This window comes from Crocuta crocuta, unplaced genomic scaffold (genome assembly GCF_008692635.1).
Source record: "Crocuta crocuta isolate KB4526 unplaced genomic scaffold, BGI_CrCroc_1.0 scaffold168, whole genome shotgun sequence".
In the NCBI taxonomy this organism is placed as follows: Eukaryota; Metazoa; Chordata; class Mammalia; order Carnivora; family Hyaenidae; genus Crocuta; species Crocuta crocuta.
The window spans coordinates 4,193,963-4,212,416 of record NW_027532591.1 but is presented as its reverse complement, the minus strand read 5'-3'; the positions used below and the strand labels follow the sequence as shown (position 1 = coordinate 4,212,416).

At 34.3% G+C, this 18,454-nt stretch overlaps 1 protein-coding gene across 3 annotated transcripts in view; it reads left to right on the top strand.

The window, feature by feature from the left end:
• Window positions 1-18,454, top strand: part of NRDC (nardilysin convertase) — a 117,616-nt gene that overhangs the window by 26,390 nt on the left and 72,772 nt on the right. For 2 of the 3 annotated variants that reach the window (XR_013338937.1, XM_077779678.1), the window contains exons 2-6: window positions 11,307-11,628; window positions 14,761-14,891; window positions 15,756-15,825; window positions 15,983-16,064; window positions 17,395-17,548. Coding sequence is in view for 2 of the 3 variants with exons in the window: in XM_077779678.1 (XP_077635804.1) it covers window positions 11,307-11,628; window positions 14,761-14,891; window positions 15,756-15,825; window positions 15,983-16,064; window positions 17,395-17,548 (759 nt within the window). In the remaining variant the exon portion in view is untranslated. The remainder of the gene's footprint in view (window positions 1-11,306; window positions 11,629-14,760; window positions 14,892-15,755; window positions 15,826-15,982; window positions 16,065-17,394; window positions 17,549-18,454) is intronic. The other variant, XM_077779679.1, reaches the window with a different exon arrangement.

The window sequence follows — 18,454 nt, the reverse complement described above, 5'->3', positions numbered from 1 at the left end:
GTGAGATTGAGCCAGTGAAGAGCCTGCTTGGGATTCTCTGTCTCTCTCTGACCCTGTGTCTCTCCTTCTCTTGGCCTCTTTCTCTCTCTCTATCTCAAAATGAATAAACAAACATTAAAAAAATATTTTTAGGGGTACCTGGGTGGCTCAGTCGGTTTAGCATCTGGCTTTGGCTCAGGGTTTGTTCTCATGATTTCTGAGTTTGAGCCCTGCATCTGGCTCTGTGCTGACAGGGCAGAGTCTGCTTCGGATCTGCTCCCTGTCTCTTTGCCCCTCCCCTGCATGCATGTGTGCTTTCAAATGTAAACATTAAAAAAAAGATACTTTTAGAACATTTTTTCCGTTTAGTTCTATAATCTCTGAAATTTTTATGTGTTGAATGTAAGGAGGTAGATATGGTTTTTTCCCCCTCGTTAAATGAATTAATTGTTTCAGCATCATTTATGAATCACAAAACATGGTGTTGCAGCAGTCTTATAAACACTGCTGTTTCTAGAATGTCTTTTCATTGATCTGTAAGTGTTCCTGTACCAGTAGACTGTTTGATTTTAATTCATTTAAAAGTTTATATTTTTATAATTAGTAAGGCTGTTCCCTCTCATTTTCCCTTTTCAGACTGTTCTTGCCTTTTTTATGACTCTTGTCCCCATGAGTTTTAGAATCAGCATGTATGTCATGTTCCACAAAAAATCTTGGGATTTTTCTTACTGGAATTGCCTTGAATTTATAGATTTCATATGGGAAAGAATTTATATCTTTACAATATTGGGTGTTCTCATTCACCAGCATGGTATGACTAGTCATGTCTTTTATTTTCTTCTGCAGTTTTCTACTTTTCTTCATGTTAATTGTGTTGAGTAGTAGTGAAAAGAATGAATACTAGTGCCAGGTTATTTGGGTTCAGTGTGTGCTAAGCTTGGGCAAATAAAAACTCCTTTTTATACTTTAGTTTCCTCATCCATACATAACATGGGAATAATAACAACTCATTAGAGTTATTGTGAAGATTACATTGTTAAGACCTGTAAGTCAACACAATATGTTAACTATTGTTAATAAGTATATATTTAGGTATTTATAGTTTCTGTTGTTTTTGTGAATGGAGTCTTATATTTAAATCTCATTTTAATTGGTTACATTTGATAAATAGGAAAATTCATGATTTTTTTGTTCATGTTCTTGATTTGGATACTTTGTGGAACTCTGTTTCATACTAATATATACATATTTTTTCTTTTGAGAGAGAGAGAGAGAGAGAGAGGCAGAGGTATAGGGGGAGGGAGAGAGAGAATCTCAAGCAGGCTCCATGCCCACTGTGGAGCCCGATGCAGGGCTCAGTCTCAGGACCTTGAGATCATGACCTGAGATGAAATCAATAGTTGGATGCTTAAGCCAGTGAGCCACCTAGTGCTCCTTGTTTTGTTTTTCTAAATTCTTGCGATTCTCTAGGTAATCGTATATTTTGCAGTGAATTATTTTAGCTTTCAATATTTTTGCCTCATAATTCCTATTTATTTATTTATTTAATGGATTTTTTTTTCATTGATTAGAACTTCCAATACAGTGTTGAATAAAAGTGATGATAAAGAGCATTATTTTCCCCATGGCTCATTAAACGGATTTGATGTTGATTTATGAAAGATAACCCTTTATAAAGCTAAGAGCTTTGTGTGTATATGTGTTCTTAATTTGTTGACTCGAGGGTTTTGGAATTTTATTAATTTATTTTTATTTATAAATAATAAACATACTTTCATTACAAAAGATTGAAAAAGTACAGAAGTGATAGACTATAGAGAATTATAAAGCATGGAAATTCTTTGTATTCTGCTCTACTTTTATTCCTCTCCTTACATATGTATGTTACATTTGGTTTCTATCCTTTTAATTCTTTTGTTATACCTTTATATACATTTAATGTGTACAGGTGTATACTTTTTTTTTTTTTTTATTTAGAGAGAGTAAAAGGGAAAGGGGTAGAGAGAGAGGGAGAGAGACCAAGTAGGCTCCATGCTCAGTGCAGAGCCTGACATGGGGCTCGATTCCACGAATTGTGAGATCCTGACATGAGCTGAAATCAAGAGTCGGAGGCTTAACCAGCTGAGCCACCCCAGGTGCCCCCTGTACACATGCTTTTATTTGTTTCTATAAAACTAGATGTTAGATTTTTTTCTGATATTTTGTTTCATTTAGCAGATATTTAGTACCTACCATGTATCGGGCATTAACCTTCTGTTCATTCAACAAATCTTTAAATGGTTCCTAAGTGCCAAGCAATGTCTCTGGTGCTGGGGATATGGCTGTGAAGAAAAAGAAGAGCTCTGCCTTCAGAACTAACATTCTAAAAGTGTGGACAATAGAAAGGAAGGAAGGAAGAGAAGAAGAAGGGAGGGATAAAAGGTAGGAAGGAAGAAAAGAGAGAGCCAACTGTTGAGAAAAAAGTAAAGCAGGATAAGAGCATAGAGATTGGGGTGCTATTTTAGATAGTGTGGTCAGAGAAAGTTTCTGAAAAGGGGACATTTCAGCAAAGACTTGCTGTGGAACAGCCATGCAAATACTATGCTTGGGTTAGAGCCTTAGGACTGAGGGAGTAGCAAGCCCAAAGGCCCTAGTATGAGAGCCTTGTTTGGAATGTTCTTGAAATAAGAGTCATTTGGTTAGAGCAAAAAAGATGAGGAAGGATGGTGGGAAAGCAGGTTGGAGAGGTAGTGGGTAGACAGATTATGTGGAGCTTTCTAGGTTCTGGTAAGGATTTTGGATTTTATTGCAAGTCTGACAAGAAATCCATTGATGGGTTTTTTGAAAAGGGAAGTACCTTGTGTTAGTTATTAGGGTTGCTCTGACAAAGTACCACAGACTGGGTACCTTAAACAACAGAAATTTACTTTCTTACAATTTTGGAAGCTAGAAGTCCCAAGATTAGAGTGTCAGTAGTTTGGTGTCTTCTGAGGCTCTATGACTTACAGGTGGCTGCCTTCTTGTTCTGTCCTCATGTGACCTTTCATCTGTGTACATACATCTGGTGTCTTTGTGTCCAAATGTCTTTATCTTATAAATATTATAAGTATAATGTTTTATAAGTCCAATTGGTTTAGGGTTCACCCCAAAGACCTCATTTTAACTTAGTTATGTCCCTTTATATGTCCTATTTCTAAATACAGTTGCAGTCTGAGGTACTAGAGGTTAGGACCTCAACATATGACTTTGGGAGAACATAATTTAGCCCATAACACACCTAATCTGCTTTATCAGGCTGCTGAGGATAGATTTTTAAGTTTGTTTATTTTGAGGCAGAGAAAGAGCATGTGCATGAGGGGAGGGACAGAGAGGGAGCAAAGGTATCTCAAGCAGGCTCCATGCTGTTAGTGTGGAGCCTGATGTAGGGCTCAATTTCAGGAACTGGGAGACCGTGACTTGAGCCGAAATCAAAGAGTTGGATGCTTAACCCACTGAGCCACCCAGGCTCCCTGTGATCTGTCTTGAAAGTGGAATGCTTAGGATTATTTTGAAAGTAGAATACTCCCACCCTTTTTCTGGTTTTGAAAATTTTAAGCCAGAAACAAAAAAAGCACTTTACAAAGGCTATTCAGGGTGTCCCATCCCCCTCACCCCCGATTTTTTTTTTAACATGCCTTTGTCTGCTTTTAGAAGATTCTGTGTCTCTTAAGATTTATCCTAGGATTCATTTCTTGACAGATTGTTCACATTCTTAGAAAATAGCTCTTTGATTTTAATATATCCTACTGCTGTTGGGTTGATTATTTGGCACAGAGGAGCATGATCTGATTGGCCTAGTTATTACTGAATGAAATTCCTTTGTCACTTAAGAAATTTATAAGACTGTAATATTTAATATATATAAAAGAGAACATGCAGCTTTTATGGTACATAATAAACCCAAAAATGAATAACCTATTACTCAATTGAAGACTAGGATCTACTGAATTCAGGGGCACCTGAGTGGCTCAGAGCCTGTTAAGCATCCTGCTTCAGCTCAGGTTATGATCTCACAGTTTGGGAGTTCAATCCCTGCATCAGGTTCTGTGCTGACAGACAGCTCAGAGCCTGGCACCTGCATCAGATTCTGTGTGTCCTTCTCTGTCTGTCCCTCCCCAGCTCATGCTCTGTCTCTCTGTCTCTCAAAAATAAAGGTTAAAAGAATTAAAAGTACAAAAAAACCCCTAAGATCGACTTCATTTTTCCACCCCATGCTCTTCCTCTACCCTCCCATGTTGTTTGCCCTCATGACTATTTTGAATTTTGTGTTTATCATTCTTTTGTTTAAAAAGAAGTTTTATCGCATGTATGTGTATAGCTAAACAATATAGTCTTTACTTTTCCTTTGTTTTTTCTATAAATGATATTCATATGGTATATAGTCCTTTGTGATCTGCTTTTTACACTCATATATATTTTTTTAATTTTTAAAAAATGTTTTATTTTTGAGAGAGAGAGCATGAACAGGGGAGGGACAGAGAGAGAGGGAGACACCAAATCTGAAGCAGGCTCCAGGCTCTGAGCTGTCAGCACAGAGCCCCTATGTGGGGCTCGAACTCACCAACCGTGAGATCATGATCTGAGCTGAAGTCAGATGCTTAACTGATAGAGCCACCCACATGCCCCTATTTTTTTTTTTAAGCTTGCTTATGTATTTGGAGAGAGAGAGAGATCAAGAGAGTGTGGAGGGTAGGGGGCAGAGAGAGGGAGAGAGAGAGAATCCCATGACCTGATCTGAAACTGAGAGTTGGACGCTTAACCGATTGAGCCACCCAGGTACCTGTACACTTAATATATTTTTAAGATTTACCACATTTGTAGCTTTTTGTTGGATTATGTATTTTCCTGTATTATAATATTCCATTATGTGAAAAAGAAATACATTCTGTGAACATACCACAGTTTTTCCATTCTGTGTCAGTAGACATTTAGGTTGTTTCCATTTCAATGGATAATTGAGCTTCTTGCCCTGAGACTCTCCCTACTTTCATTGTTTGGTCTGGAGTTTAGGCTTCTTCCAGAGCTTCTTGGGAAGAACTAATGTCTTCTCACTTATATTTAGGTAGGCCTGCAGTTCTCTTTACTGTTTTTTCCATTAGTCTACTTAAATTTACATATTATCTTCTAATAATCTCTAAAAATTTCTGATCTGCTAACAGTGTCCTTTTCTATTTTCTGAGTCTGTCATGATTTTATTCTCAAAACCAAAATGAAATTAACTACAACTTTTTTGTTTTTTAAATATGATTTTTGGTATGAAAGTAGATAAATCTATATGTTCAGTCTTTCATCTTAAGTCATCTTTCTTTGCACCTTATTCTTTCCAGTTTCTGCTAGATTGACTGTTTCTTGTTTTATTGAATAAACTTGGTATGTAACATTGTGTAAGTTTAAGGCATGTAGCATGTTACTTTGATACATTTTTGTATTGTAATATGATTGCTAATATAGTGAGGTTTGACGCATTACATAATTATAGTACAGTATTTTTTGTCTATATTCATTATACTGTGAGTAAAATCACTGTGGCTTATTTGCTACTCATTATAACGTTGTTCCCTTAAACGCTGTAACTCTTACTTGCCATCTCTAACCCCCATCCTCTGACAACCACCATTATTCTCTTTTTTACAGGTTTAACCTATTTAGATACCACATATAAGTGATATCGTACAGTACTTGTTTTTTTCCTCTGACTTACCTCATTTAGTATAATGTACTCAAGGTCTATCCATTTTGTCCTTTCTCATGGCTGAATAATATTCCATTCTGTGTACATATCACATCTCCTTTATTCATTCATCCCTTGATGGACATTTGGATTGTTTCCATATCTTGGCTGTTATGAATAATGCTGCAGTAAACATGGCAGTAGATGTATCTTGTTGAATTCCTCCTTTTGTTTCCTTTGGTTATATACCCAAAAGTAGAATTGCTGGATTTCATGGTAGAGGAACCTCCATATTGTTTTTCATAGTAGTTGGGCCAATTTGTATTCCTACCAACAATGTTAAGGGTTTTCTTTTCACCATATTCTCTCCACCATTTGTATTTTGTCTTCTTAATGATCGCTATTCAAACAGGTGCGAGGTAATAACTTATTGTGGTTTTTATTTGTACTTCCCTGATAACTATGATGTTGAGCATCTTTTCATGTATTTGTTGGCCATTTTGATGTTCTGTTTGGAAAAGTATCTCTTTAGTTCTTCTTCCCATTTTTAAATGGAATTGTTTTTGTTATTAAGTTGACCCTGTTCTTTGTATATTTGGATATTAACCCCTTATTCAGTATATGGTTTGTAAAAATTTTCTCCTGTAGGTTAATTGTTAATTGTTTCTTGGGCTGTGCAGAATGTTTTGGGTTTGTTTTTGTCCCATTTGTTCTTTGCTTTTGTTGTTTGTGCATTGGCGTTGTCTTAGAAAAATCATTGCCAGGGAGGCTTCTGGCTGGCTTAGTCAGTGGAATGTGCAACTCTTGATCTCGGGGTCATGAGTTTGAGCTCCATGTTGTGTGTAGAGATTACTTAAATAAATAAATAGATGTTAAAAAAAAAAAAAGAAAAATCATTGCCAAGACCAGTATTGGTGAAATTCTTTCCTACCTTTTTTCTAGGAATTTTATGGTATCAGGTCTTACATTTAAGTCTTTGATTTCAGTTTCTGTGAGTGGTGTGAGGTAGGGGTCCAATTTCACTGCTCTGCATGTTTCTCCAGTTTTTATAGCATCATTTGCTGAAGAGACTATCCTTTCCCCATTGGGTATTTTTGGCTCCTTTGTTGAGTGTTGTTGACCATATATTCAGGGATTTAATTCTGGGCTCTCTATTCTGTTCTACTGGTTGATGTGTCTATTTCTGTGCCAGTATTATACTATTTTTTATTACTATGGCTTTGTAGTATAGTTTGAAATCCAGAAGTATGATACGTCTGCCTTTGTTCTTTTTTCTCAGGATTGCTTTGTCTATTCAAAGTCTTTTGTGGTTCCACACAAATTTTAGGATTGTTTCTTCTATTTCTGTGATGAATGCCTTGGAAACTTGAAGGGGATTGCCTTGAGTATATAAATGGCTTTGGGTAGTATGGCCATTTTAACAATATTAACTCTGATCCATGAACATTGAATGGCTTTCCATTGGCATCTTTTAAAATTTCTTTGAGCAAAGTATTGTTTTTATTGTACAGATCTTTCACTTCATTGCTTAAATTTATTCTTAAGTATTTTATTGTTTTTGATGCTACTGTAAATGGGATCGTTTTCTTTATTTCTTTATCAGGTGCTTCATCATTGCTGTAAAGGAATGTAGTTAATTTCTGTATATTGATTTGTGGCCTGTCAGTTTACTGGCAGTTTTTGGATTGATTTTTTGGGATTTTCTCTAGGATCATATCATCAGCATATAGTGGTAATTTTTAATTATTCTTTTCTGATTTGGATACCTTTTTTTATCTGTGTCTTCCCTAATTGCTCTATCTAGGGCTTTAGTGCTATAATGAATAGAAGTGGTGAGAGCGGACATCCTTGTTTCTAACCTTAGAGGAAATACTTTCAATTTTTCTCCATTGAGTATACAGATACACCTCATTTTATTGTACTTCACAGATACTGCATTTTTTACAAATAGAGGGTTTGTGGCAACTCTGTGTGAAGCAAATCTTTCATTGCCGTTTTTCCAATAGCATTTGCTCACTTCATGTTTCTGTGTCCTATTTTGATAATTCTCACAAGTTTAAAACGTTTTCATTATTATGTTATGGTGATTTGTGATCAGTGATTATGATTTACTGAAAGCTCAGATGATTAGCTTTTTCTTTTTTTAGCCATAAAATATTTTTAATTAAGGCATATACATTTTTTTCTAGACATAATGCTATTAATAGGCTACAGTGTAGTGTAAATCTAACTTTTATATGCACTGGGAAACAAAAAATTCATTTGACTTGCTTTATTGTGATATTTACCTTATTGTGGTTTGGGATTGATCTACTGTATTTCAGAGGTATGCCTATAACGTTAGCTGTGAGTTTGTTACATGTGGCCCTTATTAGTTTGAGATATGTTCCTTCAATGCCCATTTTTATCAGGAGAGGATATTTTATGTAAATAATACACAGTGCTTTTTGTGTGTGTATGGAAATTATCATGTGATTTTTGTCTTTCATTTTATTGATGTGATGTGTTACATTTCTTGATTTGCATGTATTGAATCTCCCTTGCATCCCAGGAATAGCTTCCATTTAGCCATGGTGTATAATCCTTTTATTGTATTCTTGAACCAGTTTGCTAATATTTTGATGAGACTTTTTGCATCTATTCATTAGGGATATTGGTCTATAAGTTTCTTTTCTTGTAATATCCTTATCTGATTTTGGTATCAGAGTAATGGTAGGTTTGTAGAATGGGGTTGGAAGTGTTCCCTCATCCTTGTTATGTTAAAAGAATTTGAGGAGGCTTTGAGGGTTAATTCTTCTTTAATGTTTGGTAGAATTCTCCAGTGATTCTGTCTGGTCCTGGAGTTTTTTGTGTTGGGAGTTTTTATTACTGATTCAATCTCTTTGTTATTGGTCTGTTCAGATTTTGTATTCTTCCTGAATCAGTCTTGATAGGTGTGTATTTCTGAAATGTATCCATTTCTTCCAGGTTAGGTAATTTATTGGCATTTCCTATTTTTCTGCTGTGATCTTTGTTATTTCCTTCCTTCTGCTAACTTTGGGCTTAATTTGTTATTTTCTAGTTTCTTGAGGTTCAAAATTAGGTTGTTTGAGATCATTCTGATTTCTTATTACATGTATTTATTGCGATAAACTGTCCTCTCAGAATAGTTTGTGCTGTGTCCCACAGTATTTAATATGTTGTATTTCCATTTTCATTTGTTTTGAGATGATATTTTATTTCTCTCTTGATTTCTTCTGACTTACTGTTTAGAAGTATGTTGTTTAGTTTCTACAATTTTGTAGATCTTCTCACTTTCCTTTTGCTGTCAGTGAGTAGTTTCATACCATTGCAGTTAGAGAAAACAGTTGGTAGATTTCAATCTTAAATTTGCTAAGATTTGTCTTATAGCCTATCATATGACCGTCCTGGAGAATGTTCTATGTTCACTTTACAAGAATGTGTATTGTGCTGCTGTTGGATGGAATGTTCTGTATGTCTATTGAGTACATTTGTTTTTAAGTGTGGTTCAATTTGAATGTTTCCTTGTTTATTGTCTTTGTGTATAATTTGTCTATTGCTGATAGTGGGGTATTGAAGTCCCCTATAATTACTGTATTATTGTCTATTATTCCCATAAGATTTGTTATTATTTACTTAATACATTTTGTTGCTTGGGTGTTGGGAGCACACATATTTACGACTGTTACATTTTTTTTTTAATGTTTTTATTTATTTCTAGGAGAGAGAGAGAAAGANAATATTTTTAATTAAGGCATATACATTTTTTTCTAGACATAATGCTATTAATAGGCTACAGTGTAGTGTAAATCTAACTTTTATATGCACTGGGAAACAAAAAATTCATTTGACTTGCTTTATTGTGATATTTACCTTATTGTGGTTTGGGATTGATCTACTGTATTTCAGAGGTATGCCTATAACGTTAGCTGTGAGTTTGTTACATGTGGCCCTTATTAGTTTGAGATATGTTCCTTCAATGCCCATTTTTATCAGGAGAGGATATTTTATGTAAATAATACACAGTGCTTTTTGTGTGTGTATGGAAATTATCATGTGATTTTTGTCTTTCATTTTATTGATGTGATGTGTTACATTTCTTGATTTGCATGTATTGAATCTCCCTTGCATCCCAGGAATAGCTTCCATTTAGCCATGGTGTATAATCCTTTTATTGTATTCTTGAACCAGTTTGCTAATATTTTGATGAGACTTTTTGCATCTATTCATTAGGGATATTGGTCTATAAGTTTCTTTTCTTGTAATATCCTTATCTGATTTTGGTATCAGAGTAATGGTAGGTTTGTAGAATGGGGTTGGAAGTGTTCCCTCATCCTTGTTATGTTAAAAGAATTTGAGGAGGCTTTGAGGGTTAATTCTTCTTTAATGTTTGGTAGAATTCTCCAGTGATTCTGTCTGGTCCTGGAGTTTTTTGTGTTGGGAGTTTTTATTACTGATTCAATCTCTTTGTTATTGGTCTGTTCAGATTTTGTATTCTTCCTGAATCAGTCTTGATAGGTGTGTATTTCTGAAATGTATCCATTTCTTCCAGGTTAGGTAATTTATTGGCATTTCCTATTTTTCTGCTGTGATCTTTGTTATTTCCTTCCTTCTGCTAACTTTGGGCTTAATTTGTTATTTTCTAGTTTCTTGAGGTTCAAAATTAGGTTGTTTGAGATCATTCTGATTTCTTATTACATGTATTTATTGCGATAAACTGTCCTCTCAGAATAGTTTGTGCTGTGTCCCACAGTATTTAATATGTTGTATTTCCATTTTCATTTGTTTTGAGATGATATTTTATTTCTCTCTTGATTTCTTCTGACTTACTGTTTAGAAGTATGTTGTTTAGTTTCTACAATTTTGTAGATCTTCTCACTTTCCTTTTGCTGTCAGTGAGTAGTTTCATACCATTGCAGTTAGAGAAAACAGTTGGTAGATTTCAATCTTAAATTTGCTAAGATTTGTCTTATAGCCTATCATATGACCGTCCTGGAGAATGTTCTATGTTCACTTTACAAGAATGTGTATTGTGCTGCTGTTGGATGGAATGTTCTGTATGTCTATTGAGTACATTTGTTTTTAAGTGTGGTTCAATTTGAATGTTTCCTTGTTTATTGTCTTTGTGTATAATTTGTCTATTGCTGATAGTGGGGTATTGAAGTCCCCTATAATTACTGTATTATTGTCTATTATTCCCATAAGATTTGTTATTATTTACTTAATACATTTTGTTGCTTGGGTGTTGGGAGCACACATATNCCCGACGCGGGGCTCGAACCCACGAACCGCGAGATCATGACCTAAGCAAAAGTCGGACGCTTAACCGACTAAGCCACCCAGGCGCCCCACGACTGTTACATTTTTTGATGAACAGACACCTTTATCGTTATATAATGACTTTCTTTGTTTGAAGTCCATTTTGTCTGATAAAAGTATGGTGCACCTGGGTGGCTCGGTCAGTTAAGCGACCGACTTTGACTCAGGTTGTAATCTCACAGTTTGTGAGTTCAAGCCCTGTGGTTTTTTTGTTTGTTTGTTTGTTTTTTAAATTCTATAAGATGATTACTTGTGTTTGTGTAATGTAATGAATAGCTGACTCAGAACGTTTGTGTGTTTCTTTTTGTTTGTTTTTTAGATACATCAAATTACGGAATGGCTTGCAGGCACTTTTGATTTCAGACCTAAGTAATATGGAAGGTAAAACAGGAGATGGAACAGATGATGAAGAGGAAGAGGAGGAGGAAGAAGATGACGACGAAGACGACGACGACGATGATGATGATGATGATGAAGATTCTGGAGCTGAAATAGAAGATGATGATGAAGAGGGTTTTGATGATGAAGATGAGTTTGATGATGATGATGAACATGATGATGATGATCTTGATACTGAGGATAATGAATTGGAAGAATTAGAAGAGAGGACAGAAGCTAGAAAGAAAACCACTGAAAAACAGGTGTGAATCATGTCTATTATTATGTCTTTTTCTGATTTGAGAATTCTTTGGGATAAGTCATAAGTTCATATTTTATTTCTTAATGTCAGAAAAGAAGTATATGTATCTTTTGATCTTTAGTAAATTTCTACTTGTTCTGTATAAGAATAATATTAAAAAAACATTTTGCTCTGATTTGGAAAGTATAAAAGCTTATTATAGAAATGAATGGAAAATAAAGAAAAACCAAAATGTAATGATCACTTATAAGTCTCAGAGGTTATCACTGGTAATATTTGAGGATGTGTGTAATTCTTAGCTTGGAATAGAGGGATAAGAGTATATTATCTTTGGAGAGACTGGAAAGAGAAAAGAACAAGGTAGTGTAGATTTCTTACCTGGGCCTATGGTTCTAAGCATCCTCATGGATAATTTCTGTTTAGTAATTTCACGTGTTTTTTTTCTTTTTTTATGGGAAAGTGCCAAGTAAGTTGGAAGAATTGAAATAAAAATGGGCAGTTGAACTTAGTGTATATACAGTTGACTCTTGAGTGTGGAGTTTAGGGATCCGAACCTCCTGTGTATTTGGAAATCCATGTATAACTTTTGATTCCCCTAAAACTTAACTACTAACAGCTTGCTTTTCCCTGGAAAACTTACTGGTAACAAACAGCTGATTAACACATATTTTGTATGTGATATGTATTATGTATTATATTCTTAAAAAAATTTTTTTTAATGTTTTATTTATTTTTGAGAGAGAGAGAGGCAGCGTGAACAGGGGAGGGTCAGAGAGAGAGGGAGACACAGAATCCGATACAGGCTCCAGGCTCTGAGCTAGCTGTCAGCACTGAGCCCGACACGGGGCTTGAACCCATGAACTGTGAGATCATGATCTGAGCCGAAGTCGGATGCTTAACTGACGGAGCCACCCAGGCGCCCCTTATGTATTGTATTCTTACAATAAAGTTAACAAGAGACAATGTTTTGAGGAAAATCATAAGAGAAAATACATTAACAGTATTGTATTTATTGAAAAAAAAAATACAAGTTAAGTGGACCTGGGCAGTTCAAACCTGTGTGGTTCACAAGTCAAGTATAATAAAAATAAGTAAATATATCAGTAGGGCTTGATAAGGAGAATTTTCCTCTCTAGATATCTTTTAAGTAATGCCTCCAGGAGCGCCTGGGTGGCTCAGTTAGTTAAGCGTCTGACTTCAGCTCAGGTCATGATCTCACTGTCTGTGAGTTCAAGCTCTGCATCAGGCTCTGTGCTGACAACATTAAAAAACAACAACAAAAAAGAATGCCTCCAATTTGTAGTAGGGAGTACCTATATTAGTGGATATTATTTTGGAGCCTTTACAGTGGGATTGCTCAACAAATGTTTGTTAAAGCTAGTTTCTTGAATACTGATAATATATTCAACATACAAGTTCATATTATTAAGACTGAAATCTAGATGTCAAATGTATTTTACCAAAAGGCGATCAGCCCTCAGAGATATAAAGATGTGAGATATAGGTAGTGTAGTTATGTTATAAGTAAATCCTTTTGATAGTTACTCTTCCTGGAAAAATTACTTTTTTTAAAGAAGATTTTTCATTAAGTTGTTAGGGGATTGAGTCATGTTTATAAGAAGCTATTTGCCCCTTGCTATATAGATTATGAGTAATGCCTGTTTTGGGGTAACATGATAGGACAAGTGGTTTTAGTTGGAAAACTTTAGTTAGAAAAATCAAAATAGTGAAAAGAAAAAAAAATATGTACATATGCCAGTTTATACTTTATATTAAGGTCTTTATAAATCAACTGGAAACTAATACCCTAATTTAAAATAGATCTCTTAATTCTAAATAGAGCAATAATAGAAAGGAACTATGAAAGTCACAGAGTGGAAAGAAGACTGATAGTCAAGAAACCTGAGTTCTAATTCTGGCTCTAATTCTCTCTCTATCTGGATGGTTTTATTTCATTTTCTCATTTTCATTTTCTCATTTCTAAAATAACAGAATTAGATTATATACATAACTATTTTTTTTCAGATTTTATTTTTTTCTTTAAGTAATCTCTCCATGGGGCTTGAACTGAAAATCCTGAGTTCAAGAATCACATGCTCTTACCGACTGAGCTAGCCCGGTGTACCTAGATTATATACATAATTTTTAGGTCCTATTTTACTTCTAAAATGGGCTATGTTACAACTTAATAAGTGAATATTTCCTGTCTAAAAGTTTCTTTCTATACCTCTCTATTAGCAACTTTTTCATACTTTGGATTTCTTTATATCTTCTGTCAACTGATAAGCAAAACTCTAAGATTAAATACTTGCTTTGACAGCCAAATTTGTTGTCAAGATATAGTAAAACACCTTAGCTTTATATAGGAGTTGTAAATGCCTTTGACAAATTAAGGTGTGCAGCCAGTATTTTGGTACCCCGTTTTATATTAGGTGGATCAAACTCCAGATGTTTACCTTTTCTAGAAAAGCAGTATCAGATTCTAGTGATTATTTAAAAGTGGCTCAGATGCTGCCTTTCTTTTCTGAAAACTCAGTTGATATATTCCCTCATAAGATACTGATTGCTAGTGTTCTAGATCATATTAGAAAGGAATGCAGGAACCTAACGTAGTTTGAAGATGAAATCAAATTGTTTATTCAGATGCAGTGGTTGTACTAGTGAAAGGAAAGATCCTGTGATTGTAACATTGGAAATGGTTTATATTCATTGAATGAGTAAGTGTTACAAAAGAGAAATCGTTACATCAGAGGTGATTTAAAGAGTAGTTTAGGGTTTTGCAGTGGTTTTATGATTTAATTTTTATTTGAAAAATGGATCTTGTTTATGGTAAATATGAGAATGAATAAAAGAAGTGCGAAGAAATAATTTTGAGGTTTTTGGAGAACATTATCTAATTAAGAAGTTAACTACTTTACTGAGGCATCATTTTTAGCCCCCTCCGTCTTCATCTTCCCAAAAGGAAGTTGTTCTTGATATGAAAGGTTTGATAAACTAACAAGGTTGAAATTTAAGTATGTTATATACAGAATTATGATTTGTTCAGGGTTTTCTTAAGCCATTTCTCAAGTATGAATTTCTCCAGTATGAATTTCTTGGGTAGATAATTATCAAGTATGAATTTCTTTTCTAGCAATCGCAGAGCCTGTTTTTGCTGTGGTCAAAGCTGACTGATAGACTGTGGTTTAAGTCATCTTATACAAAAATGTCTTCAACCCTGGTCGAAGCAAGAAATCTTTATGGGGTAGTTGGAGCTGAAAGCAGGTTAGGCATTTATTAAACATCACAGAACAGGTTAGACTGTGGTTTGAAGTGGATATTTCCCTATATTTTAACTGAGTTTATGTGCCTATAACTTCAGAATGGGATTTACAGTATCAAATGAGGCTGTTTGGTTCTTCTATAAACATATTTCCTTTTATGACACATGGTTAGGCTTTATGCCAGGTACATGCTAGTTTTTAAAAACTCTTTTTAGAAGAGTAACCATTTATCAAAACAGTCTATATCACCATATATGTTAGCCTTTTAAAACTGACATTTCTAAAATTGGGGAAAGTTAATAATTCAGCTTCTTATTCTCAAGTATTCAAATTGACTGTTTTCCTCTCTTGTTCTGTATCTTTTAATTTACAGTGACATAATGGTATGCCGTAATCATTTTAAGTGCATAGTTTGGTATACCTGTTGGCCATCCATTTTGTTAAAAACTCTTTGGAAGAATACCTACTGTATATCATCAATAAGAAGAACTAAAAAGCCTCTTTAAAGTTTAGTTCTGTGTTTTTTAATAGTTAAAGACGTTAACCATTTACGTAATATCTTTATTAGATGTTTCCTGACATGTTATTTTTTTACCTGGTTTTAATAAAAACAAAATTTTCTGAGCAACATATTGAAAAGTTTCACCTCTAGTAACTGAGTTGCTGAACACAGAGTCTTTAATTGTTCAGAGAATTTTAGAGATAATCTACCTAGATAAATTATTTCTGCAGATTTCCAGTATCTAATAAATCAGGAAACCTATTTGGTTCAGAACTCTCAAATGCTGGCAGGAAATGATACTTGGGTGGGCTGGCTAGTCCCCTTTCCTTTTTTTTGTGTGTCTGTTTCTGCTTTTTCCTTTAGGTCTGCAGCTGTTCAGCATTTGGCAGGATGGGAAGAGGAGGAGCAGCAGGGTGAAACTGACACAGTTCTGGTGAGTTTCACTTTGCTGCTCCTCCTGATACTCAAGGGAAAGAATTTTGTTACTTTCTGTTGGAAACATCCATCTCCAAGTGAATCCTTAATATGTGAATGACCATATTATTCCTTTAGGATTGACTCACTATTTGTATGTGTTCTACTTACTCCAGTCTGCAGCGGCTCTTTGTGTTGGAGTTGGGAGTTTTGCTGATCCAGATGACCTGCCTGGGCTGGCACACTTTTTGGAACACAGTAAGATCTTTATAAAATAACATTCCTGAGTGTTTTTTCCTCCAAATTTGTATGAATTGATTTCAAAGATAAATAACTAGTTTAATAGAAGCATGATATGTTTAATAAGAGAAAAGATTAAGAAAAGCATTTATGTATAAAAAAATTTTTTTTTAACATTTATTCATTTTTGAGATACAGAGAGTGAGTGGGGGAGGAGCAGAGAGAGAGGGAAGTAGAATCTGAGGCAGGCTCTGGGCTCAGGGCTGTCAGCACAGAGTCCACCATGGGGCTCAAACCCAGAAACTCTGAGATCATGACCTGAGCTGAAGCCTGATGCTTAACCGACTGAGTGAGCTACTCAAGCGCCTCTAAGAAAAAACATTTATTATTATAAATTAATTATGATTTATTAATATCATAAGGGAAGACTTAATTTTAATCTTGACTGTATAATTCTGTGGTTTAGAATGAAACCACCTATAAAACTATTTTAAAATGTAGATTTTATTATTGTTCAGGTATGGTAAGGCCAACAGATCAGGAGATAATCTCCCATCTCTAGGAATCTAGGTTATAACCGTGGGGAAGCACGGTCTGGTCTCTTCCAGGGTTAGCAGTGTCCCAAGCTGTCAAACATTAGGCTTACAGAAAATAAAAAGGCATGGTTAATATCAAACAAAACAAAATCTTCAGTTTAATTATGAATGTAAAACCTTTTATGAAATAAAACCTGTGTGGTTGCTATAGTTATAAATTTAAGTCTGTATTTGTTTTCCTGAATTATTTATTTATATTCTGATTTTCTAAGCTATTTGAGGGTAAACTTTGCACCTTAGGACTTTTCATAGTAACAGTCTGCATATATGCTAATATATACATTTTTTAAAATGCTTATTTATTTTTGAGAGACAGAGCATGAGTGGGGGATAAGCATAAAGAGAGGGAGACACAGAATCCAAAGCAGGTTCCAGGCCCTGAGCTGTCAGCACAGAGCCGGATGCAGGGCTCATACTCAGAAACTGTGAGATCATGACCTGAGCTGAAGTCAGAGACTTAACCAACTGAGCTGCCCAGGTGCCCTGCTAGTATTTACATTTTAATCTTTTTATGAATATTTCTTTAAACAAAATGTTTAGTTTTTTTAAGTATAAAACTAATATATGAGTATTATAGGAACATTACAAAAACAGAAATATAATGAAGAAAGTAAGTATTATCCAGACATAATCATTGTTAGTATGCTGATATATTTCTTCCGAGTATTTTTGCACATGAGAAATTTCATCGTTGATAATAAAAACATTGTCTACATCTTTGGGTTCTCTGACTTTGTGTTCTTTCCACTTAGTGGTATTCATGGGTAGCTTGAAATATCCAGATGAAAATGGATTTGATGCCTTCTTGAAGAAACATGGGGGTAGTGATAATGCTTCAACTGATTGTGAACGTACAGTCTTTCAATTTGATGTCCAGAGAAAATACTTCAAGGAGGCCCTGGATAGGTAACTAACTCAAAATGTTTTTTTATTTTAATTGTGTAATGACATTTTACAAGTGGAAACATTGGGCATTTTTCTATAGTATTTCTTTTCAAGCAGTATTCTGATTCTGTAGAGTTGTCATAATACTTTATTTGGAGAAATGAGCAAATTATTAAATGCACCTTGGTTCTGTTCTGTAATATACTTAGTCTTTGTATTGAAGATTCAACTGAAACCCTTAAACCCTTTGGGTTTTATAAATAATGTATATTTGGATAATTAGTGGCTAATTATTGCAGTTGTTTTTTTTAATTTTTGGAAAATATGGAAAAACAGAAGCAAAAAAGGGATGATAAGATTGCTCCTAATTTTATAATCTAAGGATAATTGTGGTTAACATTTTGGTGTATAGTTATCTATATTTTTTAATGTATTAGGGATTATTATTCATATCCTATTATTTTTTTTGTTTTTAAATTTTAATTTCAGTGTAGTTAATATATAGTGTTAAATTCATTTCAGGTGTACAGTATAATGATTCACCGCTTCTAAATATTAACTAAGTGCTCATCAAGATAAGTGTACTCTTAATCCCCTTCACTTATTTGACCCATCCTCTCAGTTAAGCATCTGATTTTTGAGTTGTCCCTTTTCTTCCCTTCATTTGTTTTGGTTCTTAAATTCCACATATGAATGGGGAATATTTTATATTTTTAAACAAAATAATTTCTTTTATATAATTAAACAAGGTAATATTTTTATACATCATGATGTAATTTATAAAACTTAATTTTAAGGGATTTTGTGTTGTTTTTATTGTATAAGAAGTACGATAATCTGTTCAACAAGTTTTTACATATGATGGGATAGTTGAGTTGTATTCATTTCGTCAGTATTTGTAATGCTGTGATGAATATCCTAATCTTT